At 40.5% G+C, this 27947-nt stretch overlaps 1 protein-coding gene across 1 annotated transcript in view; it reads right to left on the bottom strand.

Moving 5' to 3' along the window:
* Positions 1–331: 331 nt before the first annotated feature.
* The window catches only part of LOC127635947 (chondroitin sulfate N-acetylgalactosaminyltransferase 1-like), a 70294-nt gene continuing 42678 nt past the window's right edge, over positions 332–27947 (bottom strand). The window contains exons 4-8 of the mRNA XM_052116255.1: positions 18672–18773; positions 5849–6027; positions 4812–4906; positions 4481–4562; positions 332–2157 (exon numbers count right to left, since the gene is read on the bottom strand). Coding sequence (XP_051972215.1) covers positions 1868–2157; positions 4481–4562; positions 4812–4906; positions 5849–6027; positions 18672–18773 — 748 coding nt within the window. The 3' untranslated portion in view covers positions 332–1867. The remainder of the gene's footprint in view (positions 2158–4480; positions 4563–4811; positions 4907–5848; positions 6028–18671; positions 18774–27947) is intronic.

Below are 27947 nucleotides of genomic sequence, written 5' to 3'. Positions count from 1 at the left end.
TGGTAATTGAAATTGCTATTTAAATATGACAGGGCCAAAACTCGTAAGATATGGGAAACACAGTTGCAAACGGACTTTGCTTTTCCATTTGAAATCTGGCAGTCACTGTGCATTCGCTTAAACTAAAATGCAAATGGTAATGCGCGATTTGCAATTGCGTTTGGATTATGTCACATTTTATGCCTCCACAAATTGAAAACGCAATTGCAAATACAATTTGAAATTCCTTTTGAATAATGTCCGGAATATCATTCCATAAATGAGACTGCTTGTGAGTGGAAATGAATGCAGAAAAAACACTGGTGAAATTAAATGGAGACATCTGTCACGCTTTTGCTTCACTTTATTCTGCTCTGTCCAAAAATTCTAAATTATTTTCATTTACAATAAATCAGAACTAGTTTGTCTCAAAACAAATTCGATTCAGAACACAAATAGACATACAACATTTGACATTTTGGGGTGAAATGGATCATAAAAAGCATCCTGTTCCCAAATAAATAATTATTTTGAAACTAAACGTGTGCTTTGCATTTATCTCACAAATAAACCTCTTGACACTTCTGAAGATTGTAAATTGTGCACCAGAAGTATTCAATCAAAATGAACCCTCCTAATACTGTTCATCTTCAGTACCCATAATACTCTTTACATCTCAGAAATTAATTTGGCTACTGTACAAAATATAAAATATATAGTTATTTATCTCTTTAAAAATCCAGATCAAATTTGTTTTCCAATGCTTGTCTGAGCAGTTATAAATATGTTTTGTTTGAAGTTGCCCTGTAAGACTGTACTGTCACAGGTCATTTTAATACACGGCACCAGTACATAGCACCACATCAATACATCAAAAGAAGGGTCATGTTCAAACAAAAAATAGCAATAATAATTGCACTTCTTTGAACCACTCGTCATATTGACAGTGAGCACAGTTTAACCCATTAAGGCTCTTTATATTCTTTCTCTCACTGACTGAGAAATTCAGTTCACAATTAACAACTGCACCAACTATTATATGTAAATAAGTAATAAGGCATTATCTATCTATTATTCTGTGTCTTTGCATTTTCCACCATGGGGAAAAGTCAAGCCCAATTTAATTAGTCGTCTGCTGTATAAATCTAAGAGATAGAAGTTATTTCATCTCCTAAAATAACCAAAACTATGCCATAAATGGTATAATTGATGAATATACATCTCACTTTTGCATGATAGTGTACTGACATTTGGTGACTCAGTCAGTATTAAAATGCTTGAAATGAAATGGGGCTGGGTAACATTATTTAAAAGTCTGAGACACATAGCACAAAAAAAAAAACACAAAGTTACAGATGTTGAAACAAAATGTGTTCCAACACTCCTAAAGCTCCCCTACCATTTATAGTTAGTGTCTTGCCTCCAGTAGCATAGAAAGGTTTACAAAAGTCAGCCAATTAATAGCATAATAGATACTTCTCTCTGAAGTGCACAAGTGTATTGCAGACATCACGAGCTGCATCTGGATAATACCGCAAATAAAGGATAATTTTATAACACTCAAAAGAGAATGAAGACTTGAAGGTCATCTGCTGCACTTGACTATCTTGTCTGCCTCTTGCTGTGTTCCTGGGGGCTCTTCACATCTATGATTTAAGGGATAGCTCACTCAAAAATGAAAATGTTGTCATCCTTCACTCGCTTACATGTTGAAACAAACTCGTATGACACAAAATTACAAAAGGAGACATTAGGCAGAATGTTAAGGGCTTTTAAAATTTTCTTTTGTGAAATCAATTTGGTTAATGATGACAGAATTTTATTTTTGGGACAACTATCCCTTTAAGAGCATATTTTAAATGCAATATTAAAGACACAGTAACATGCTTCAAGCTTTTTTAGCTCTGCTTCTTTGTTTCTGTTTTCGGAGATGTGTTTCGATCTCGTGACGGAAGAGCAGCATGCCCAGCTGCCCATGCGAGGCCTCATTCATGGCTTTGGACTGCATGCACATTTTGTACTGGTCCGGGGGCAGTTCATCAGCACAGTGTTTCTCGTGCCACAGATGGAAGAGGCTGCGCGACGGGGCGCGCACTACTAGCAGATTACTGTGGAGGTATTTCCTGTACAGGTGGACATCCTCGCCACCCCAGCCTTTAATGTCCACATCAAAACCACCTGTGAGAACAGGAGATTGTCAAAGATGTCGATAACATTTTGAAATAGTTTCAGCATAGTCTAAATCAGTTGCAGCATGAAAAACACATTTTTGAGACCTGTTCAGCATTCACTGTTAAAATATTAGCAACCTAAAAATGTGCTTCTTGTGGAAACATCAAAATGAACTGGTCTATTTTTGAAACTATTATTGAATATGACTGAATCAACCTGATTACATTAGGTTACACTAACAAAAGTCATTTTAGGAGTCAAATCAGGTGGAAGCTCCTTAAAAGTGCTTGTATGCTGCCTCATGTGCTATCAGAATTATTGTAGATACAAGTTTCCCACTAGAAGTTGCACAAGAATGCCCTCTCAAGTCATAATTACGGCTAGGAAACGCAGAGATAATTTTGATACTCGATTTACCGGTTTGGGATGTAAACTCTCAACACGTCGAAAAAGAGAGAGGATGGTTTCTGTAGAGAATGGCAGGTTTTATACATTTTTCAAAATACAGCTAATTGTTAGCACTTGCCATTTCGGTTATATATATTATGTGTTTCAACAACCATTTGATGCATATTGTACATTTTTACACCAAGAAAATAGCATGTATTTGCCCAAATACCATAATCGTTAGCAAGCTGCCAAGGTAATACATGTCACAGTGTCAAAATAAAAGTTCCTCAAGAAATATCCATGAATTATCTTGGAGTCGCCCATATTTCCTGTTCTTTCCATCGACAAATCACTTAAATGTGGAAATTCCATACAATGGATGTCAAGATTTACGAATATGAAAAATAATTTAAAAAAAAAACCTAATGTAAGTCTTCAGAAGACTTGGAATATGAAGCAGGAGTCACATTTGACTACTTTCATGAATCATTTTTGGTTCTTTTTAATGCATGGGGATCATCATTAAAACATTTGCTTTTGTGCTTCGCAAAAAAAGAAAGTCACATCGACACGAAGGGTGAGTAAATTGTTACAGAATTTTCAAGTATTGCTTCTAACATTTGCACGTTTACAGTTCTTGCCAGCCAAAGTTAAAGCATGTGTTTCCAGTTGTAATATTAACATGTCCGCAGAAAGAAAAAGGTTGAATAAACTCTTTGTTTACATGCATCTGTTGTTGTTAAAGGGAAGCCTGAATTTCCTTCAGCACAAACAGTTCCTGTAGTTTTGTGCAGGAATGTGTGTATATCCCGGTGTCTGTACAATTGTGTAAGTGTTTGTTCTGTAACTTTGTTAGAATCTCAATTTGTTACATTTGTGCATTGTACCTTTAGAATGATGTAGCTTCTGTATTCATTTAACTGTGCAAAAGAAATGTAGAAATACACCGCCTGTGTGCACTTGAGTGGCGTATTAGCTTTCCTTAATGGATCCTTATATTGATTTTTATAGTCTGTATGCTAAGATGTCCATGATCGTCTGTTCCCTGGAATGCATATTATACTGAACTCTCTGTTAAAGTATCAAGACCAGCCCTTGTTGTTTTATCATGCTATGTTACACATGTCCAGACAAGTCATTGATTAAGTCGTGGGAAACACCTGACTGTCACGAACTGGTGGGAACTGTTGTGTTGAGATTTGAAAGTTCATGCTGTTTTACTTCTGGATACTGCCTCTGCAGAAGTGTTTAAAGTGCTTGAAACATTAAAAGTGACCCAAATTAAGCTGGATATTTAGTTTAGGTTACAGATGTCAAAGTAAACACATTCAATTCTGGATACATGAGCAACACTTTCCTCTTATTTCTAAAATCTAATTACCTGTTGCTGCCATTTTTAAGTAATATCATGTTTGCAATTGTGCTGCTTTTCTGAATAGCAACACAGCTGTGATTCGGCAATAGGCCTTAATGATACACACTCTCATGGTGAAATCGTAAGGATTCATACGACTTTTCTAAATTTGGCTAATTCGAATGATCTCGTATGACTGCACTACAGCCAATGACGTCGATGGACATCTTTTCCATCTAATACGCGACAATTACTTGCTTCTGTCAAACACAACAGATTCCTATCATGTTTACATACTCTACTGATTGGTTAGGTTAATATAAGGGATTTGGGTAAGGGCATATTATTAGGAAGTCCTTACTTCTGCATTACACATCCAGGCATTTGCATGTGATGAAATCATACAAATATATATGAACAAACTCGTATGTCTTTCCCCATTCATTTAAATAGGAGCTACAATACAGACAAGTAGAGTGATCCAAACAGGGAAGCAGTTCAGTGCAGTTATACTTAATATCAGCAAATTTGACCAGGCATGTAAATTCATTTAAACTGTCAACAGCTGCTCTAGAGAAAGCTTACCTATGTTGATAAAATCCGATCTGTATTGGCAGGTCATTCCAAAGCCAAAGTCCCTCCAAAAGCCAGTGTCTTTCTTAATGATCTGTAAGAACAATGAATCTAAATGAGTCTGAACATTTTTTGTAATTTGCCTTATGTACAAAGTTGTCTGTTTTATATATAATGTCAGCTATCAGTTATCATCACACTTTATCAAGATCTTTTAGTCTACACATTCAGAATATCAATGGCAAACGTTTGTAATGACAGTGAATTCCATCACAATGCAGCAATTAATCACATCAAAATTGATGAAGCATTTTATTCTCTTCATGAAAATGTGCTGCATTACCAGCTGCTGTTCCACAGGGGGGATGTGAGCATGGCTGCCGTAGATTACAGCTGGGTTATACTGGCTGAAGAGAACTGGGTAAAATACTTTCTTTCCTGTGACAGGGTAAGACAAGGTTAGCACACAGCATGCTATGAAATGGTTTAGTCCAAGCGGTCAGTCTATTTTGCCATATACTGATGAATTAGATCTGTTATGCAGCTTCAACACATTATGAGAAGTAAATCACCTATATATGTCTGTTCCAAACCCTAGTGAGCTGCTTATGTAGGCAGTATATTTAGGTATGTGTGCTCCAGTTATTCCCAAAAGTAGGCAGCTTGATTGTGTTGCCTTCTAAGACAAGTTACTTTGTTCAAATTTTAGGGCAGGATCGCATGTATTCTTCACGGAACAGGAAATCTCATAATGCACCGCGATAGTGTCAGTGAAAAATGTATCCAAGATGGTGAATGAAGCAAAGAGAATTGTTGATTATAAATATAATTAATCAAAAGATCAATAAAAATATATTATTTTACCCAATAATTGTACATGCTTGTAATGTATTTTAATGTAATTATGAGTGTCACATTGTAAGCTTAGCAACATGCTAATGCCAATCTCTATTGAAATCATTCAATAGAGTCGATTCACTGCTAAAGTGAGTTAGTTCCAAAGGAGTTGCTGGCAAAAATGTCTTTAATAAGAACATTGCCTTATTGGGGGTGTTTTGCATCCATCAGTACTGTTTGTAATAGTTTTTCTACACAAAAATGTGCTAGATGGACATATTTAACTGTTTAAACACACCTAGCGTTTTTTTCAGTGTATCGAACCATGAGCAATGTGCTTTTGATATGTCAGTTCAAATTAAAAACTGTTTAAAAAATGAATCTCAAGACACCTACATTTTATTGAAGAACACATTCTGTTTGAACAGTCGCTTATAAAGTAACTGCAAGGCAGCTCATTTGGTTTGGAACAGAGCCGTGATACTTCAATCTAAAAATAAAGTATTTAATTGTATGTATATAGTGCTCCCTCGTTCTTCTCACCAGGCTGGGTGTTCAGGCGGCATGTGTTCAGGAAGTCGGGTGTGAAGAAGATATCAACATCACAGAAGAAGAGCAGGACGTTCCCTCTCTTCCAGGCACGAGCACCCACGTCCAGCCCTCGACCCCGAGAAAACTCTTCATTCAGTTGAATCAGTGTGAAGTTATGGAAGTTCAGCTCCCTGCTCAAGTAGACACAACAAAATTATAGTTAGAGACATAATGTCTCGTAACTCTAACTGAAATTTACTCTTATTGATAGCTTTTAAGAATGAAACGAAAGATGCTAAAATGAAAACTAAAGACCCAACAATTATATATAGTTCTTTATTTTAGCCGTTTGCCTCTGTACAGATTGGTACAGTGAGAGAGAAACAGATGTAAGCCAGACTCAAATCTGCATCGCCCGCATGAGCCTCAAGACTAGTTAAATTAGCGTGTGTGCTACTGCTAGGCAATAGCTCCAAAGACAGCACAAATACATCTCCATTCTCCGAGATGTCTGTTTAAGAACATTTCATCTAAAAAGCATCACTTTCTTATTCACATATGCTAAACATCTTAAAAAGATCAGATTTACTAACAGTCTATATCTTAAAGTCTCAAAGACATCTGCTGAATGTATTTTTGACATCCGAGAGGCAAAGCCTTTTGATGTATTGATGAGCAAACAACCTAAAAAATACATCTTCCAGATATAAACATGCACATCAAGTAGACATATGGGGGATGTACATGTACTTTCAGGGATAATACATCTTTTAAAAATATATAGTGATTATTATTAATAAATAAATAAAAAAAATCTTTCTTAATAATAATAGTGCTAGCTACAATAGCTAAGCTAAATAATAGTGTTACCTAGAGAGTAAGCACTAACTGTTAAGCCACAACTTCAACTAATACGTATCATTCTTAATATCAAAAGCTAGCAAGAAAGTAAGAGATAAGCTAGGCCACAGCTTAAAATAAAACAGCTTTCTTAATAATTAAAGTGCAAGCTAGCCAGTAAGTTAGTGTTTACCGCTAGGCCATGACTTCAACTAAAACAACTTTCTTAATAATAATAATGCAAGCTAGCTAGAAAGTTAGCACTAACCACTATGCCACTGCCCCAAATAATACATCTTTCTTAATAGTGCTAGCTAGCTAGAGAGTAAGCACAAACTGCTAGGCCATGACTTTAACAAAAACAGCTTTCTTAATAATAATAATAATAATAATGCTAGCTAGCCAGAGAGTTTCTGCTAACCAATGCCATGCTCCATCTCCTTGTGGTCGTGATTAGTGGTTCTTGCTCTCAATAGGGCATGTGGTAAGTTGTGCGTGGATCACGGAGAATATCATGAGCCTCCACATACCATGTCTCCATGGTGTTATGCACAATGAGCCACGTGATAAGATCCATGGATTGACGGTCTCAGAAGCGGAGGCAACCTAGACTTGTCCTCCGCCACCCGGATTGAGGTGAGTAACCGTGCCACCATGAGGACCTACTAAGTAGTGGGAATTGGGCAGTCCAAATTGAGAGAAAAGGGGATAAAATAAACTACCATCAAAATGGGCATCATTGTATATTTTTGTGAAGATGTTACTTTTAAACAGCATGCTCTCTCTGGACCGTAATGTTTTGGGTTACCCTGAGACCATAGGGCTGGTAGGACTAACTTCAGTCAAGAGAGTCAAACTTGAAATATAAATACGGTTGTCACTATCTGAATGTTTTGGGAGTGAATGCGGTTGTCACTCCCTTAAATATCCAAATTTAGTGCGTATAGAACATGATTGACAACCTCATTTAGCTGCAGTGTGTAAGTGTCAAATGTTCACAAAAACAACTATATATTCAGTCCATTTTCATCACAGTTTTAGATGTCAGGAAATAGGGGCTCATTCCTGAGGTGAACATGACAAATGAAAGACAAACAAAACTGAAACTACTGGTGATGAGATGAGCACAGCTGTCTTGCCAAGCAGCAAAGCAAACCCAATTTCTCTCGAGCCCAGAGGAAATCATATGACTGGCAATTTGCTAATGTTTACGTGATTGCATTTTCACAGCGTTTCCCGTATCTTGCCATCTTTTTTATGGAAAAATGGAAGAGTTGTTCGTGACAGCAGAATAAGACGCTGTGATTGAAAGCAGGTGCAGATTTTAAGTTGTGACCTGAAAAATCCACACAGAGCCAGAGCATCCTAAGCCAGAGATGTGTGGATGTGACTGTGAAAACAATCAGCCACACATAGACACACACAAATAAAGAAAAACGATTAAAGTTTAATGTGCTGTGCTCGAGCCAAGTTGATGTATAACAGCACTATGCCACCAGACATGGTGCAGATAATACCAGTTATTAAAGCCAGCTAATAGCAGCTATTTTAAGAGGAACAGGAAGAACTGCTTCCTTTTTTTTTAATATGGATAACTTACAATTTAGAAACAATGCCTTAACCACTCTATATATTAATACTGTTAAATGGGTATAATGTAAATATAAACCACTTTCCTTTTAATAAGAAAACAGAAACACAGAAAAGCTTGTATTCATCAACAAGCAAGACAACTCTGGTGCCACAACCACACAGACAGATGTGGCTGTCTGCTGTTATTATTGGAACAATACAAAATATAGGGCAGCATGCCCGACCAAGGCCAGCACTAGCATATATGCACAGTAGGCAATTGCCTAGTGCCTCTGCATTGGGGGGTGGTGGGTGGATCCAAATCCCGAAACACTCAGGGGGGACACGACCTGTGGGAGTAATATCGTAAATACAATTTAAAGAAGTTATTCATAAACCTGCTCTTTTTGAGAGCTGCACGGCAGTACAAATTTAAAGCAGTTACAAATAGTATGCAAACAAGATTTTATTTGAGTCACATTAGCAGAACGGATTTGGAATGGAGCCTGGAGAGTTTCCACGCGTGAGTATGTGTGATTCAATTTGCCATCGACCAAAAAAAAAAAAAAGGACTCCAAAAATTTATTTTTGTGATACTAGTTTGGTTTCAAGGGATGGGAACTGTTTAGAATATTCAAATTCAAAAAGTTGAGTCATAGCAGTTTTACACTTTACTTTATTCCACTCCACAGAAAACACTTATTTGAAAGTGAAAGTGAAGTGTGTAATTTCAAATGGGATTACAAAAATAAAGTATGTTTTCAAACAACCCTTGTCAACAACCATCAGACTCATCACTTCCTTTCGCACCCTATGATCCACTATGAACAAATAGGCCATTCAAATAAAAGGTGATAAAAGTTAAATGTCATGATGAACAAGACCACTATAACATAACCGGACAAAGCATTGCAGAGTAATCCGGTCATCCAGTAACATCGCCAGATTGAACTGCAGCTGGTGTGCGGGGGATCTAGCACAAGAGGTAGGATAGTTCTTGGTAACTAGTAAGCATAATGATACATATTCCGAGTATCTTTTCAATTAACATTGATTCATAAATATATAATAATAAAAAATTAAAAAACACAACATATAAACACTGAATCAACATTTAACCCCCCCAATACCCCTCCAATCACCAAACACACTTTAACCCACAACGAACACCCCTGTGGTCACAAATACACACACGCACACACACACACACACATTGTCAAACACACACAAACATAATAATCTTATATAATTAAAACAAAACATCTCTCTCCCCAGCCCCTCCCCGAGAGTCCCCCCAAAACACAAAGTAATTACCCCACATCCTGTCGAACAAATTCTGAAGCCCCAGCCTTCTGCTTGACATCCCTTCAAAAGCAGCCACTCTCCCCATCTCCACACACACCACTCTGGAAATGAGGGTGCCCTATCCAACTTCCGTTCCCTTAAAATGACTTAACTGCCCACCACAATGCTGGTCAGAACCCAGTTTTTATGTGTTTATTCCCAAAATGTATGACTGCCTCATTACACAGAGTGTGGGGCAGAGTGAAATCTGAGTGCCTAAAACGTCACAAAAAAAACTCTGATCTTTCGACCAAAATTCCTGGCTCTTAACAGACCCCCAAAAAGCATGGGTTCTGTCTTCATCTTCTGACTGTCATCACCAGCAGGTGGGTGTGTCTTTAAGACCAAGCATACAATCTAGAGGTCAAATAGAATCTATGTAAAATCTTAAATTGCATAAGGCGCACCCTTGCATCTCTAGATGCAGACTTGAAGTTTTTTAGAATCCTAGCCCACACTCCCTCCCCCAATACCAAATATAAATCTCTCTCCCATAATCTCTTGAGAGAAATTTAAGCTCTGTCCCCCAGACTATGAATTAGCAGCGAGTAATATACTGATGCCTCAAGAACTTTTCTGAAAGCCGTAATCACCTCTCCCAGAGTATCTGCCGCTTTAGGGTGATGTATGCTACTCCCAGCTAGATCTTCCGCATCCTATCCAGGGGCCAGACATGGAGGTTCCAGAGGTCTGGGCGCAGATGCCAGAGGGTGCCCCGTCCCTGAGAGAGAAGGTCCTTCCTCAGGGGAATTCGCCAGGGAGGGGCTGTCGCGAGGAGAACGAAATCCGAGAACAAAGTCCAAGAGGGCCAGTAGGGGGCCACCAGAACGACTGGTTCCTCGTTCTCCCTGACCTTGCATAGCACTTGTGCAAGAAGGCTCACTGGGGGAAATGCGTACTTGCGCAGCCCCCTGGGCCAGCTTTGTGCCAGATCTTCTGTCCCGAGGGGAGCCTCCGTTCGGGAGTACCAGAGTGGGCAGTGGAAGATCTCTCTGGAGGCAAATAGGTTTACCTGTGCCTTGCTGAACCGTTCCCAAATCAGCTGGACCGACTGGGGGTGGAGCCTCCACTCTCCGCTTGGCATACCCTGTCGCGATAGCGTGTCTGCTGCCACGTTGTGGCTGCCTGGGATGTGAGTGGCATGCAGCGACTTGAGTCGGTGCGACCGCCGCAGAGGATGCCATATGCCCCAGAGAGCTTGCTCTTTTCCCAGTTGACCTGAAGCCCTAAGCGGCTGAGATGCCTGAGCACCTGGTCCCTGTGGACGCACAGTAACTCACGGGAGTGGGCCAGGATGAGGCAGTCATCGAGGTAGTTGAGTATGCGAATGCCTGCTTCCCAAAGTGGGGCAATGGCTGCCTCTGCGACCTCCGTTAAGACATGAGGGGACAAGGACATGCCGAATGTGCGAACCGTAGAAAGGGTTGATGTCAAGGCAAGATTGAGATGTGGAAGTACGCGTCCTTCAGGTCTACCGCTGCAAACCAATCTAGATGCCGGACGCAAGTTAAGATGTGTCTTTGCATGAGCATTTTGAACGGGAGTTTGTGCAAGGCCCGGTTGAAAACTCGCAAGTCCAAGATCGGTCGTAAGCCGCCACCTTTCTTGGGTACGATGAAGTAAGGGCTGTAGAAACCCTTCTTCATCTCGGCTGGAGGGACAGGCTCTATCACGTCTTTGAGTAAGAGAGTCACGATTTCCGCACTCAGGGACTTCACGTCTTTGCCGTGCATAAAGTGGACGCCCCCGAAGTGGGCGGAGGCCTGGCAAACTGAATTGCATAAACAAGTTGGATGGTTCTGGCCAGCCAGCGTGACGGATTGGGAAGTGAAAGCCACGCATCCAAGCTCCATGCAAGGGGCACTAAGGGGACGATCGTTTTTGACGTACCTGGTGGGGCGGAGCGGCGGGGCAGAGCAGGTAATACAGCGTCGGGAGCCAAAAGCGCATCCTGAGGCTCTGGTGAGGGAAGACTCGAAGCACTTACCTTGCTCCGCACACCCGGCAGGGGGCGGGTTAGTGACTGAGGAGGAGGTCAAATGGAGGCATCCTCTAGACTCGTCAGAACCAGCCGCCCAAGGGGTAACAGTCGTGGGTCTGGAGGCGGTAGGTCCGTGTCCGATGTACCAGGACTGTTGAGGTGTGGCATCGGGGTGCCGTGAGAATGGCATTTGCGGGCCACGTGACCAAGAGAAAGAGGAAATTGCTCCTTTATTGAGAATGTGGGTACCACAGCCCGAAGGGTGTGTGGCAAAGAAAACAAACTGAACTGAGGAATCTCCTCCCGGCCCTCCACCGGTGGACGGAGTGGTCTGCTTACCAGCTCCGGAGCAAACGTCTCGATCTCTGGGTCATCCGTCTCAGGAACGCTTGGGAGCCTTCCGGGTTCTGGAGGGTGTTCGGGATATGGGGGGCGTACACTTCCTGCGGGGCGCTCGACACTGGGGCTGAGAGCTGGGCCCAGGTTGAGGCGGAGCTGCACGTTTTCTGGAAGCTGCAGGAAGACGCCCTCGGCCGAGCCCGGGCGGAAGTCAACAAGCGTGTCGGGGGCGGGTGGTTTGTTGGGATGTACCCGGCGAAACTGAGCCTGCTGCCATCCCCAAATCACCTCCATCACCAGCTGGGTCCTCCTCAATCCCGTGGGAAGAAGGAGCAACGCGGGGGGTGGCTGGAGTGGCGTTCCTTTTTAGAAAGGAAAGCCGCGACCGCAACGTTGCCATGGTAAGTTTCTCGCAGTGAGAACACGGACCATCCACAAATGCTGCCTCAGTTTGATCACAGCCCAGACACAAGAGGCAGCGCATGTGACCATCAGGAGTGGAGAGAACTCGACAACTACACAGGGGCGGAAGGGCATCTTCATAAAGACGCGTCCAGAAAAAGAAAGTTCAACTCTGCTGTGTATTGCTCTTTTAGATAATCAAACTCTTTTACAATATTCTCTTTTAGACAGCGCTGTCAAAGTGCTCAGGGGCAAAGCTGCACTGCCGTGCAGAGAAGGAGAAAGCTGCTGATATGCACCATAGATCCATACAGCATACTCTCTTAGAGATGAGGTGAACAGTTTTGTGAATCGCAGCTCGCTGCTCACACAACCGGTCGGCTCCGAAGAAAATTTCTGAATGAACAGACGCATTTCCCTCCATTTATACCCGTATGTCCGGGGGCGGGACATGCAAATTCTGTCTGCCAATTTCTCATTGGCCTTTTCTAGTTCAGAGATGTGCGAGGCTCTCAAGAGAGACCCCAAGTGTCGCTTCTTCGACACTTCCAATGTGGAAGTGAGCGACAGACGTGGAATCTAGATCATTCAAAAGGGATACATTAAAGTGCCAACTATATGATTTATTTTTCACCATATGTGGCAACATCTCTAAACTCACCAGGTCGTAATCTGAGACCAAGATGTTTCCAATTGAACAATCAACAACAGATGAAATGAGGGACTTAAATATATATAAAAAAGATCTATTCTATAATAAATCTTATGTACTAATGAAAATAATGTATAGTTCCTCCCAGATAAGTCTCCAAATATCTGTAAGACAAAGATATTTACAAATCCTGTGACGGGTCAATGTTACTCTAGGGGGCTTCAAACTTTTGCTTCACTATGATCAAGGACTAAGTCAATCAATAGATTAAAGTCTCCTCCCAATATTATATCATGAGGGGTGCCAGCAGCTTGCAACATCCCTTCAAGATCTATAAAAAAGCCCTGATCATCAGTGTTAGGTGTGTAAATATTCACCAAAATCAACCTTTGCCCCTGATTTTCTACTAAAATAATAATGACTCTTCCTAATTTATCTTTAATCAGTTTGAGACATTTGAATTGTAGATGTGAACTTATCAATGTAATGACTCCCCTGCTCTTACTTGAGCGAGCACATAAGAAAACGTGTCCACATCATATCCTCCTCAAATTTTCTGCTTCCTGCAGTGAAAGATGTGTTTTTTGAAGAAACAGTATATCACATTTCTTACATTTAAGAAAAGAAATAACCTTCCTTCTTTTTATGGGGTGCCCCAACCCATTCACATTCCACATGGAGAGAAACAATCCACTCATATTAACATTTGACATTATGACTTGTTAAATTTTTTTTATTGTGTATCAAAAATAATATCAGAAAGACCGCATTCCCCATTAGTGCTATAATCAAATCCCGAACTTTCCCCAGAACCAAACAAACAGAAAAAAGAAAAACGTGCACATTTACCCCACGCACGACAGTGCCAACTGTCGCCAATCCCTATAAACTCGAACGGACCATGTATGCCTACGAAAGCACCCATGACAAATTTGCCATCGGATTGCTCAAGTCCGTACAAATTTTGTCATCGGATTGCTCAAGTTCTGTAAAAATTTTGTGAGACAGAATTACATAACAGAAAATAATCTATAAAACAAACTCCAGCCAATAGACAGAATAAACACAAAGAACGTGTAGATTCATTCACAAAACCGTCAAAAAATATCAAAGGTGTTCCTCCACAAAACAAACTCCAGTTGCTAGTGGAACCAGTACACACACACACACACACACACACATACAAAATGTTCAGTTTCCTCGGACAATCAAACGAATGTTCAGTGAGCTGGCTGTTCATGAATGCAGCAGATGACCTAATCATTCTAATGTCCTGCAAAAAATACTCCACAAAATAAACTCCAGCCAATAGAAGTCATAAATGCAAAGAACGAGCAGAAGGAGTCCCGAAGTCCCAAACTTTCCGAAGGAGTGTTACTCCACAAAACAAACTTCAGCTGCTAGGCGGAAACAGCACAAAAACAAACAAGAAAGGCACCCAGCTTTCTCGGACAGTCAAGTGAATGATCAGCGTGTCAAGCTCACTTGGGGGCAATGTGAGTAATACACCATGACTTCCTCAGTCCATTTATTTTATGAAAGACATTGCTTGTTGTGGGAATGCACATATTTTGCGGCCATCCTTCGTATCGATTCTCAATTTGGCCAAAAACATCAGTGCAAAAGTGATCCTCCGTCAATGCAAGAGTTTCTAGAAGGAGTGTAACTACACAAAACAAACTCCAGCCACTAGGCGGAATAAAAAAATTTAAAAAAAGAATTGTCGCCCAGCTTCCTCAGAAAGTCAAGTGTATGTTTAAAGAGTCAAGTTCACTTGGGGGCCACGTGAGAAAAACCAAATGGCTTACTCACACCATTGTCTCTATGAAAGACAATGCTTGCTGTGGGCATGTAAATATATTGCGGCCATCCTTAGTATCTATTCTCAATTTGGCCGGAAATATCAGTGTAAAAGTGATCTTCCATTGATGTAAGAGTTTCTTGCATTCCTTGAATCGATCAAGTTTCTCTCATTGAATTCGCAAAGTCTGGAAAAAGGAAATGCTGCGTTTTTTCCAAGAAAGCTTTCCTTTACTCCTCGCCTCGTGTAATACAAGAGCTTTATCGGATGATCTCAGAAATTTGGCCAGAATTGTCTCCTTTTGTGGATCTCCGAGCTGGGACTCTGTGAGCTTGCTCGATTTCCAGCTTATGGCCTGTTATGTTGAGCAGATTCGGGAAGGAATTTCACCATATCTCGACCTTCTTCATACTCAGGAATTCCAACAATTTGGACGTTGTTTTGTCGATTACAATTCTCAAGGTCTTCCAGCTTTTCCCCAAAAGCACTGCAAATCTACTTTGGTTGCTAGTGGATTAGCAGCTAATACCCTCTCCGATGACTCTAGATAATCAATCCATTTCTCAATGTCCTCGATTCTTTTAGCCAATTTTAGAGAATTTCTCCATCATCGTAATTGATTGACGTATTACAGCAAGATCTTCCATGTCCGCTATGACTTTCGTCAGCACTACAGACATGCTCGCCAGTTGCCACTGGATTTCTCGCACCGCACCATCCAAGGAAAGGGATGGGTGGAGCTGAGTGGGCCGCTCAAAATATAAACAATGTTTTGATAGTCCATGGGAGGCTCAGTGTTTATACTTTTTGGGGGAAGTAAACCCACAAAAAACTTACAGTTGTCAATGAACAATAAACTGGGATATTAGAATGTATTTTGACATAAAAAAGTTACACATTTCACCTTTAAGTTGCATGCATTCAAGGTGAAAGAAAAGTAATTTAATACCTTTTATTTCATGGTTACTCCATTTGACATTTTTAAAAAAGTCATAATGTATTTTTTATTTTATTTTACACAAAGATTCAATTTCTACAAACTTGACACATTTTTAAACAAATCTTTTTAAAGATTTCTCATTTTTATCATTTTAAACAACCTTATCTATCAAACACCCATATACAAATGTAAACCCAAATATACTTAAGCATACCCACCCTCCCATGCCCCCATATTTTTGTATATGTAGCTATGTAAATGAGGACATTCTATAGACTAAAAATAATAATAGTTTCTACAAATTAAACCTAACCCAAATTTTTTTTTTTGCATTTTTATAATAATAAAACATATAATAATAAATTAAATGTATTTATTATGTGTACATGATTATTAATGATAAAATTCTGTCTGTTCTTGGAGCTTTGTATAATGCAGTGTTACCTGCACTCTTCTCTCTTCCCTTCTCAAATTAACACAAATTATTCATGTGAATCGATTGACTTTCCCTGCAAACAGATACTGTAGCCACACCAACCTACTTTGCTCTGAGCACTGGAGCTGTCAATCTCTGCATGTTACGCAACAGAAAACAGAAGTGCTTTAGGTGGGCAGAGTGAAATGGCAGGTCATACCATGATAATAATGTATGATCATTACATTTATTGAAGTTGCATGTTGTCAGATAGTGGGAGGCTTTTAATCGATTCTTTACTGACATTGGGTGGCATATTAGGTCTCGAATCACATATTGACCGGTGGACATACTCATAGATAATTACAGCTGCAATCGATATCAAAACACACATGTAACCAGTGCATCAAGAGGTATTTAGATATAGATACAAGCTGTGTGGATGAAAACATTTTGAGGCTATTTAGAGATCAGTACTTGATTTTCAGTGAATAACAACTGATTCTCACATAAAGCTATTGTGTGGCTTCAAAAGACTTGAAATGAAGTCATATGGCCTACTTTTTATGATACTGTTATGGTATTTATGGTACTGTTTTGTGCTTTTTAGAGCTTGACACCCCAGTCAGTTTTAATTTATGTGGGAAATTTTCCTTTAATTTAAATAATCACAGCAGAGTGCTATTTTAGTGCATTTAATGCCTGATTAAATTCGGTTGCTGGTGGTTAGTGACTAAGATGGAGTTTTGCACTGAAATAAATTTCCCCTCAAACTACAGCGGAAGCAATTGCCTAAATTTAATCTGTTCTCACATTTCAAGATACAAGCATTCTGGGCTGCTGGGCAATAACAAACAATGAACTCTAAAGGCTTTTGGAAGGGAGGTGGAATGAATAATCAGGAAATTGTGGAGAATTCACTTAGTCTGAAGTACAGAAATAAACTAAGCTCTTTTGATTTCTGCACCACAGTGGACACAATGAATTCCCTGAGAACGAACAAGAACAGTGCTGATTATCAGCCTACCCTTTCCTGAAAGGTACAAGGCCATGATTGCTTTCCCCGTTTCTCAACAAATATTCTTCAAAAGCTGCTCTCCTACTGAACACAGCACAGAAAAGCTTGTGTGTCACTGGGAAGTGCCTGGTTAAGCAAGACAGATGTAAAAACAAGAGTTTGGCAGCATTTTTAATGTTTTGACATACTGTAAAGAGAAAAACCATTTCTTCCTGCAAATTGAGGGTTATCGGTTATACTGTACGCTGCAATGCAGGGAGCCATACAGCATGATGCTGGCTGAGTTCCAGGCAATCTACTGCTCTGTTGATTTCATCTGCATCCAAGTGGCATCTGAACTGACATGTTTTCACACTGGCTGGAGGTCAGTCACACCAGTCTAATAGTGCAGATTCACTGACCTCCAATTGATAATCATGAGAGAGCACTCATGGTCACTGTGTGCCCATGTGATACTAGTCAAAGGATATATGTCTATGTGTAAAATAATATTACATATTTTGTAATCATTTTAATATTTTACAAAAAAGTAACAATTTTATAAAAGCAATATGACACTTAGGACATAATGTAATATAATATAATATAATAAAATATATCATCGACAGGTTGCTCAGGACCCTGATCCAAAGCTGATAATAATAAATATGTTAATATACTGTATACCGTATATGCAACGCCACTCAAATACCATATATTTACACAACTATCTCATCAGAAATTCAAGCAGTTTAAAAGCAAGAGTACTGACCTCTTGGATTTGATTAATACTTAGTAAACATCATCTTTCATTAAGAAGACCGGTTCAGCATTTTATTATATTCATGAGGATAAGCATTTTAAATCTCAGCTTGATTTATAAATAAATTGAATTATTAATGCATCCAATGGTTTAAGATTCTGACTGCAGTCTTTCAGATAGCAGAGCGTGTTTGAAAACCTAAGTTGCATCCGAATTTGTGTACTGTCAGAGTATGTACTGCATTGGATGAATTTTTGGATTCTTTAGGTCATCCTTCACGTGGGAAAAAGGCCATTGTCCTGTGACTCGATGGTATGATGAAAAATTATTTACTGTGTTTTTGTTAAACAAAAGGAACAAATTTCTTTGTATACATAGCACTTGAAAGCAGTAAAAAAGAGCCGCCCAACTTTACGGTGTTTTGAATATGACAGCTCCTCGGCTCCTGTCACAGTGTTCAGTGGATGAGTACTTCAGAATCTCGCTGGATGTAGAAGTTCAATTGGGGATTTCTCGTCTACTGTTTTATGAGTACCGAGGATTCTGACACCCTACTCATACTGCTTTTGGCATACTATTTACGTAGTAAGAAGGCATATTTGGATGCAAGGCAACAGTTCAGGCAATACCCATGTAGCAGGGAAAAGATTACTGTTAGGAACTTATGACACCACTTTTGGTTTTCCTGTGAATTTCTCAGCTTTATCTGCTCATGTTGTTCCTCTGTGTGGGCACACACACTTCCATGCACATAACCATACACAGACACAAACATTTAAGATGGCATACCTCGATGTGTTCTCCAAGGTTCCTTTGACCTCATTCATCTGGTCCTTTCCAAAGTAAACCACGGTAAGGTGCACCCGCCTGTCCTGCTTCACACACACCTCTCTGTGGAGCAGTAATAGAAACACACACACACACAGACACACACACACACACACACAAAATGGGGTCAGCACTCTCAGTTGAGCAATCAGCACTTGCACCAGGACAACAGGAACATTTGTGAAATATTTTAGATGACTGAAAACTAACTAAGAGGAAATAGGAAAGAACAAATATAATCAGAATGAGCTTTATTGCCTCACATACTGTGTTAATATTCAGTTCACATTCAGTTCAAAAGTTTTTTCTTTTTTTGGTGATAGGAGTAAGTGCACACAGAACATTACAGTGAGACACAGAATATAAAACAAGTTAAGAGTATAAATGGACATACAAATAATAGGACATATAACAGAATGGCACATGTACATGTGCAAGTGGTAATGTATGTGCAAGGTACGCTCGATTGTTTCCGTCCAACCACTTGGCGGGATCATCCCACACACCCCTCCAAGGCCTGTAGGACGACATCGTCGCTGACAGCGAAAGCCTACAGGGCCTCCGGACAGGCCGCATCTGCCATGCATGCCATGGCCCTCCTGCAAGTTCACCAGGCCAAGGCACTAAAATATCTGCACATGGGTAGTCCTGATCATGATGTGCTGCAGGAACTGCGCTCAGCTACTGACCTCGCCCTCCAGGCCACAAAGGTCACAGCATGGGTACTCGGACAGGCAATGGCTACCCTTGTGGTCCAGGAAAATCATCTATGGCTGAACCTGATCGAGATGAGGGAAACTGACAAAGCCTGCTTTCTCAACGCCCCCATCTCCCAGCTCAGCCTATTCGGCTACACTATTTCGCTCAGGAGCTGGTAGCCAGACCACGCCTTCCCCTGGTGGAGGGCCAAGAGGAGAGTCCTTGGTTTCTGTTTTTTCATTTGTTGCGCCCCCTTCGGGCTGCGGTACCCACTTTTTTCAATAAAAGAGCGATTTCCTCACCCCCTGTGTCACCTAGACGGTGCCCGAAAACGCCGTTCTCAAGGCGCCCTGGCATCAAACCCTTACAGGCGAAGTGGCACGCTGGACGTAGAAACACCTCCACGTCCACGCCTGTACAGCATTCACAACCACGGCTGGCCGGTTCTGACGAGTTCAGAGGATGCCTCACTAGGACCTCCTCCTCAGTCACTAACCCACCCCCTACTGGGTATGCAGAGCAAGGTAAGAGCAGATGAGTTTTTTCTCTGTACACATGCCTCAGGACGCAACTTTGCCTCCCGACACAACACTACCTGCTCCCAATCACTGCGAATCCCCACCGGGTATGTCAAAAATGATCGTCCACTTAGTGCCCCTCGCGCAGAGCTTGGACGTGTGGCTTACGCTTTCCAACCCGTCGCGCTGGCTGGCCAAGACCATCCGACTCGGCTACGTGATTCAGTTTGCCAGGCGTCCACCTCGTTTTGACTGATTGTCATCAAGGAATTCCTGACCAGACCCACTACGGGCACTAGTTACTCTGTACTGGAATAGTTGCTCCATAGGTGCCGATTATCACGGTTATCCCCTGTGATGTATTTTCCGTGGTACAGTCCCCCTGTCAGGCGGACCCGCGTCTCCCTTGGGCAGTCCCTTCTGCCCCGGTCGCCATGTTTGTAGCAACTCCTCCCTCACTAGGTATGGGTCGCCTCCTCAGTGCAGAACCTGACTGAACAGATGCACGATCCCCTCCTTTTATACCCATATGTCCGGGGACATTAGCCTATTTCATATTCAGAGGTATCCAAATTGAATTAAATATGTGAATTTATATATGTACATGAGATATGTATTTAAATTATTGCACTATGGGGAGTCCTGAGACGGTTTAATTGTTCATGAGATAAATGGCCTGAGGGTAAAAACTGTTCTTGTGCTTGGATGTCCTGGTGCTGAGTGCTCTGTAGCATCAAGCAGAGGGCAACAGTTCAAAGAGGGAGTGGGCAGGGTGTGTGGGGTTTGTGGGGTCTAGAGTGATTCTACCTGCACTTTTCCTTACTCTGGAGACATGGAGTTTTATAAACTATGTTCGGGAGGAGCAAGGTCATTTATTCCAACCAATCACATCACCAGAATAAGCGTATACACATTTACACTATCCTCTAAGCAGGATTACATTAATTTGCGAACTACTGAAGGGTCTTGGAGGGTGGGCAGGGGGCACCAATAATCCTCTCAGCAGTCCTGACTGTCCATTGTGGTTTCGTTCTGTCAGATTTGGTGGCTGAATCAAACCTGACATTTATAGATGTACACAGGACAGACTCATTGACAGCCAAGTAAAACTGTGTCAGCAGCTCCGGTGGCAGGTTGAAATTCTTCACCTCACAATGGCGTCTATGTGGATGTCCCACCTGCGAGATGGTAGAGCCCTGTAACCTGAATGATTCCACTGCTGCCACAGTGCTTTTCAGGATGGTGAGCGGGGTGAGTGTGGGGGGATTTCTCCTGAAGTCGACTATCATCTCTGCTGTTTTGAACGTGTTCAGCTCAAGGTTGTTGTGACCGCACCAGAAAGCCTGCTGATCAACGTCACCATCGCAGATGAGGCCGATGACCGTGGTGTCGTCTGCAAACTTCAGGAGTTTGACAGTAGGGTCTTTTGCAGTGCAGTCATTCGTGTACAGGGAGAAGAGAAGTGGAGAGAGAATACATCCATGAGGAGCACCAGTGCTAATAGTGAGGGTCCCGGATGTGAGTTTCCCCTGTCTCACTAGCTGCTGCCTATCTGTCAGAAATCCGGTGATCCATCGGCAGATTGAGGTGGGCACGGTGATCTGGGTCAGTTTGGTTGAGAGAAGATCAAGCATGATGGTGTTGAAGGCTGAACTGAAGTCCACAAATATAATCAACACAGCATAAAATGAACGCTTTACTCTAACAGATTTCCATGGCACTTTTTTATGAACCACAACTGAGAGATCATTGCTGTGATAGTAAATGGGAACCTAGTATTTTGCATTCCTACAACAAAAATCCAAGTATTGCGGGGTCTGGGTAGCTCAGTGGCAAAGACGCTGGCTACAACCCCTGGAGTTCGCAAGTTCGACTCCCAGGGCATTCTGAATGACTCCAGCCTGGTCTCTTAAGCAACCAAATTGGCCTGGTTGCTAGGGAGGGTAGAGTCACACGGGGTAACCTCCTCAGGATAGCTATAATGTGGTGACTCTCGTGGGGCGTGTGTTGAGTTGAGCATAGATACCGCGGTGGACAGCGTGGACCTCCACGCGCTAACCGTGGAAACACGCTCAACGAGCCACGTGATAAGATGCAAGGGTTAATGGTCTCAGATGCGGAGGCTGCTGAGGTTAGTCCTGAGATGAGTCACTACGCCACCACAAGGACTTAGGGCAAAATTGGGAATTGGACATTCCAAACAGGGAGAAAAAGGGGAGAAAATCTTTTTTGTTTTTCGTTTCCTAATGTCATTATTTTCCAACAACATGTTCACAGGGCAGCCGGCAGTCCTTTTTTTTACTATACAGTACATTCTCCTCCCTGCCCAGTAGCTGGCAAAATGCACAAAGAATGTGAAGCGCCAAAAATAAAGAATGTGAATGTGAAAGCGGTTATTAACAGTAAAAAAGGACTTAAATATTGATATCTTTCTCACCCACACCTATCATATCGCTTCTGAAGACATGGATTTAACCACTGGAGTTGTAAGAATGACTTTTATGCTGCTTTTATGTGCTTTTTGGAGCTTTAAAGTTTTGGACACCATTCACTTGAATTGTATATAACAACAGAGCTGAGATATTCTTCTAAAAATAATAATTTGTGTTCTGCTGAAGAAACAAAGTCATTTTTTGTTGAACTGTCACTTTAAGAAAAACATCACACCACAGAGCAAGTGTAAGACTGCAGCACTAGCGTGAAATTCCAGATCTGAAGCATCCCCATTCTGATAGAAGTGTGCTGAATTTTTGAGCATGATGTGTGTTTTATCTCTTTATGCCCAACACACAGCAAAGACAAGGCTGGTAAAGCATTACATTTATTAGCGCTTGAGTGACATGATGAATTTTGCTGGTTAGTGGTACCCTAGGTGTTAAGATTGTCAGTTTAATCCCAGTTAATTTAATTAATTTGACCAATTGTCACACATTATACATACATTTCTGCATATACATGGTGAAATTATTTATTTTTCACATATCCCAGCTAAGCTGGGGTCAGAGTGCAGGGTCAGCCATGATACGGCGCCCCTGGAGCAGATAGGTTCAAGGGCCTTGCTCAAGTGCCCAACAGTGGTGTCTTGGTGGTGTTGGGGCTTGAACCCACGACCTTCTGATCAGTAACCCAGAGCCTTAACCGCTGAGCCACCACTGCCCAGTGATTATTAGTGAGGTTATGAACTGTCAGCTGAGAGTTACTTAGACCATGTCCAAAATATAGGATGAAAATTCCCCAGAAAACATGTCCACACATAAACTAGATTTCAGGTGGTATATAAATGAGACGCAGGTTTTTGCAACACTGTGTTGTACATTTGCGTACAGTTGAAAGTACAAACACTATCTGTATGCTTTGCTAACATGTAAATGTCACAATAGATTAGATTGATGGGTTTGTTGGCATGGAGTTCAAAAGAGAATGAGGTCAAACAAATGCACTTTAAACACTGGTTGGAGGCACTGATTAAAAAAGAAGAAGACATAAATTAGATGTAAATAGGGTTTTAAAATGGCTAAAGAAGTAAGAAAGAGCTTGAACGACACAGATTGACAAATGTAGAAGAAAAGTCCTGGAGGAAAAAAGAAGATGAAAGAGAGAGAAAGCAGATGACAAATAAACACAGGTGCTGGTCATATAATTAGAATATCATCAAAAAGTTAATTCATTTCAGTAATTCCATTCAAAAAGTGAAACTTGGATAATGTATACATTCATTCCACACAGACTGATATATTTCAAGTGTTCATTCCTTTTAATTGATGATTATAACTGACAACTAATGAAAAACCCCAAAATCAGTATCTCAGAAAATTTGAATATTGTGAAAAGGTTCAATATTGAAGACACCGGGTGCCACACTCTAATCAGCTAATTAACTCAAAACACCTGCAAAGGCCTTTAAATGGTCTCTCAGTCTAGTTCTGTAGGCTACACAATCATGGGGAAGACTGCTGACTTGACAGCTGTCCAAAAGACAACCATTGACACCTTGCACAAGGAGGGCAAGACACAAAAGTTCATTGCTAAAGAGGCTGGCTGTTCACAGAGCTCTGTGTCCAAGAACATTAATAGAGAGGCGAAGGGAAGGAAAAGATGTGGTAGAAAAAAAGTGTACAAGCAATAGGGATAACCGCACCCTGGAGAGGATTGCGAAACAAAACCCATTCAAAAATGTGGGGGAGATTCACAAAGAGTGGACTGCAGCTGGAGTCAGTGCTTCAAGAACCACCACGCACAGACATATGCAAGACATGGGTTTCAGCTGTCTCATTCCTTGTGTCAAGCCACTCTTGAACAAGACATAGCGTCAAAGCGTCTCGCCTGGGCTAAAGACAAAAAGGACTGGACTGCTGCTGAGTGGTCCAAAGTTATGTTCTCTGATGAAAGTAAATTTTGCATTTCCTTTGGAAATCAAGGTCCCAGAGTCTGGAGGAAGAGAGGAGAGGCACAGAATCCACGTGGCTTGAAGTCAGTGTAAAATTTCCACAGTCAGTGATGGTTTGGGGTGCCATGTCATCTGCTGGTGTTGGTCCACTGTGTTTTCTGAGGTCCAAGTTCAACGCAGCCGTCTACCAGGAAGTTTTAAAGCACTTCATGCTTCCTGCTGCTGACCAACTTTATGGAGATGCAGATTTCATTTTCCAACAGGACTTGGCACCTGCACACAGCGCCAAAGCTTCCAGTACCTGGTTTAAGGACCATGGTATCCCTGTTCTTAATTGGCCAGCAAACTCGCCTGACCTTAACCCTATAGAAAATCTATGGGGTATTGTGAAGAGGAAGATGCGATACGCCAGACCCAACAATGCAGAAGAGCTGAAGGCCACTATCAGAGCAACCTGGGCTCTCATAACACCCGAGCAGTGCCACAGACTGATCGACTCCATGCCACGCCGCATTACTGCAGTAATTCAGGCAAAAGGAGCCCCAACTAAGTATTGAGTGCTGTACATGCTCATACTTTTCATGTTCATACTTTTCAGTTGGCCAACATTTCTAAAAAATCCTTTTTTTGTATTGGTCTTAAGAATATTCTAATTTTCGGAGATACTGAATTTGGGATTTTCATTAGTTGTCAGTTTTAATCATCACAATTAAATGAAATAAACATTTGAAATATATCAGTCTGTGTGTAATGAATGAATATAATATCCAAGTTTCACTTTTTGAATGGAATTACTGAAATCAACTTTTTGATGATATTCTAATTATATGACCAGCACCTGTATATCAATATTTGTTAATACAAAACATGTCTGTCAATGGACAAATCATAGATTAAGAGACCCGATTTCAGTCATAACCCAATTTTTACCAAATGTGTAGTTATCCCATTTTGGCTTTTGTAGAATAGTACAGTTCAGTGCGACCCATTTTGCAATCTAGTTTGAGATATGTCCATAGTAAACTTGGGGCCGTTCACACAGAACACATTCTGTCAGCAATATTTTTTAAATGTTACTCTCTGTAGTAGGGATGTGCCATGGTGGTCGACTAATCTAGTCATCCAACAACCGGCAAGTTCATTAGGAAGGTCGACTACTAACATATTTTTGTGGTGGTTTAATGGCAGATGCAATTCTTAAATTAATAGAGAGAGATGCAAAATAATAAAAGTGAATAATAGTCAGCACAGTAAAACATTCTGCAAGAAGTTTCATGTCTTTAATGTTTTAAATTGAGTCCATTTATGCACCACTGCTGTTTCAGCCATCAAAGCACAGCATCAACAATACTTTACAAGACGATCAATGTCAAACATGAAATCATCTGCTGTAAGGAATTCTCCCATATATGTGAGGTGAGGTGCTTCGGAGATATTAAGTGTTGTGTTGATTCTGTCTGACATTGCTTAAATAGTTGCAGTAAAAAAGGCTTTCAACTGCTTGATGTCGTGTACCCACATCATTATTTTGCAGTTCTGCACTTTTGAATGTGCAGTGAGGATCACCCTTATCACATTGATGCGCGTCATTCTGCGTACAGGATGCGCATAAGCGGTTTTCTGCCACTCTTTATTGCCTTTCATAATTCTTACCTCTCAAAACTTAGTTTTGTACAATAAGATGTTATAGTTATATAGCATATATTTTAGTTATCATGTTAAAGTGCTTCATTTAGCATCCGTATATCCCTCTGAAATGTGTCTGATCGGGATCAAGTGAACATAACGTAGACATTTTATAAATGATAGGCTAAAACTACTATGGAAAATGCTATTTTCAATGTTTGATGCTATTTATTTAGAGAGCATGTTGGCAGTGGAAATAGACTCAACCAGCTTAAATCCTTAATGTTTTTTATACAATTTAATAAACATTGAAATTAAATAAGTATCTAAAATGTAAAAAAAAAAAGTGCACAGTAACTGTTGGGCCATTATTTAATATATTCGGCAACTTCCCAGCTCAGTGGTTTTTAATTCTGTCAATGACTGTTACAATCAAGCACTTGTCAGTCATCACCCAATTATCCAGTGTGAACGGCTCCCCTCATTCTCTGCTGCCTGCTCTCGATAAGTGTGATTTGGTTGGTCAGAAGGCATAATTAAAATACATTGACAGTCCTATAAAGAAGTGTTTCCCAACCTTTTTTGCCATCAGTACCCACACAGCATTAGTAAAGCTCAAGTACCCCTTCATCGACACAAAATCAAAGATGTGGACCAAAGGCTAAATATAATTAATGTTATCATTAATATTCTAATAGAGGAAGTCGCTGGTTATGATGGTCATTTAACAAATTAAATAAAAACAAAACTAAGCCATGAAACTTGCAAATAGTGTAGACTAGTGCTAATATTTATACAGAGGACCTTTTAACTTGGTACCAAGTATTTAATCATTCATTTTAATTTAATCAAATTAATTCATAAAATCATTTTTGGAGACAGTATATAAATAATTTTTAGGCCTACGTGTTTTTGTTTATATGCAGTATTTGTACTATTTACAAGCATTGATATTGAAATGCAGAGCCGGCCCAAGGCATAAGCGAACTAAGCGGCTGCTTAGGGCCCCGGTGGCCACCAGGGGGCCCCCAAGAGCACATCTTTTTTTTTTTTTTTTTTGTGATTATACTGTCAATGGACAATGGTAATTATACAAAAACGCAATATTAAATGCAATATTATGTTAACGGGCTGCAGGATGCAAGCACATTCAGACAGCAAAACAGCAATGTCACAAAAAGGACATATCCTCTGGTGCAAAGAAAAGGAAAAGAAGAAAACAGAGGAAGAGAAAAAACAGCACGATAAAGGTATTAAGTAGCTGGCTATGTTACGAGCTAACATTAGCTGGCTTGTTAGTTAACATAGCCTATGTTGCATATCTTCTTTTTTAGGAAAGTTTGATTAATCATCTGTAAATAGCCTTGACATCTTAATATATTATTAGTAGCCTACAACATATTACTTAGCTAGTTTTAGATAAAAATTTTTGTCTTCTGTGTAAAAATAACTTTCCTGGGTATTTATTTTTGTAATAAAAATAAGCTTCTGTTCCATAAAATTTTTACTGATAACAACTTAACATTATTTACATTAGTCTACCATTTTGGGGTCTTTGCTATTATATTCCAATATCATTATGCCTCAATTAGCTAGTTATAGATTAAGAGTTGTTGTCTAGGTGTACAGATGGCTTGCTGTTGTGTTTAATAATTTGTGTTGAGAAAATAACATATTTTGTCAAATATTCTGTCAAATATGTACTCTTATGAAACTTCCCTAGGAGCACTGTTGAAATATTTTGGACGTGGGGCACAACCAACGCCACCTGCCCCAAGTGCCAGTGCTACAGCTGATGATGATTTTTCAACAATCCCAGATCATTATATTTATATGGATAAACCATGCCTTTGTTTTTGACAGACAGTTGCATTACCTTCTAATATGACATCTAACATGGCTAGCTTTTATTATTATTATTTTCATCTTTCATCAGGTCCATCCACTGCAGGCGAGGAGCACTTCCCAATACGTGCATCCACTGATAGAATAGAATAGAATCAGTTT

The sequence above is a fragment of the Xyrauchen texanus genome, chromosome 43 (assembly GCF_025860055.1).
Source record: "Xyrauchen texanus isolate HMW12.3.18 chromosome 43, RBS_HiC_50CHRs, whole genome shotgun sequence".
Lineage (NCBI taxonomy): Eukaryota > Metazoa > Chordata > Actinopteri > Cypriniformes > Catostomidae > Xyrauchen > Xyrauchen texanus.
Note: the sequence above shows the minus strand (reverse complement) of the source record. Positions and strands in the feature narration are given on the sequence as shown.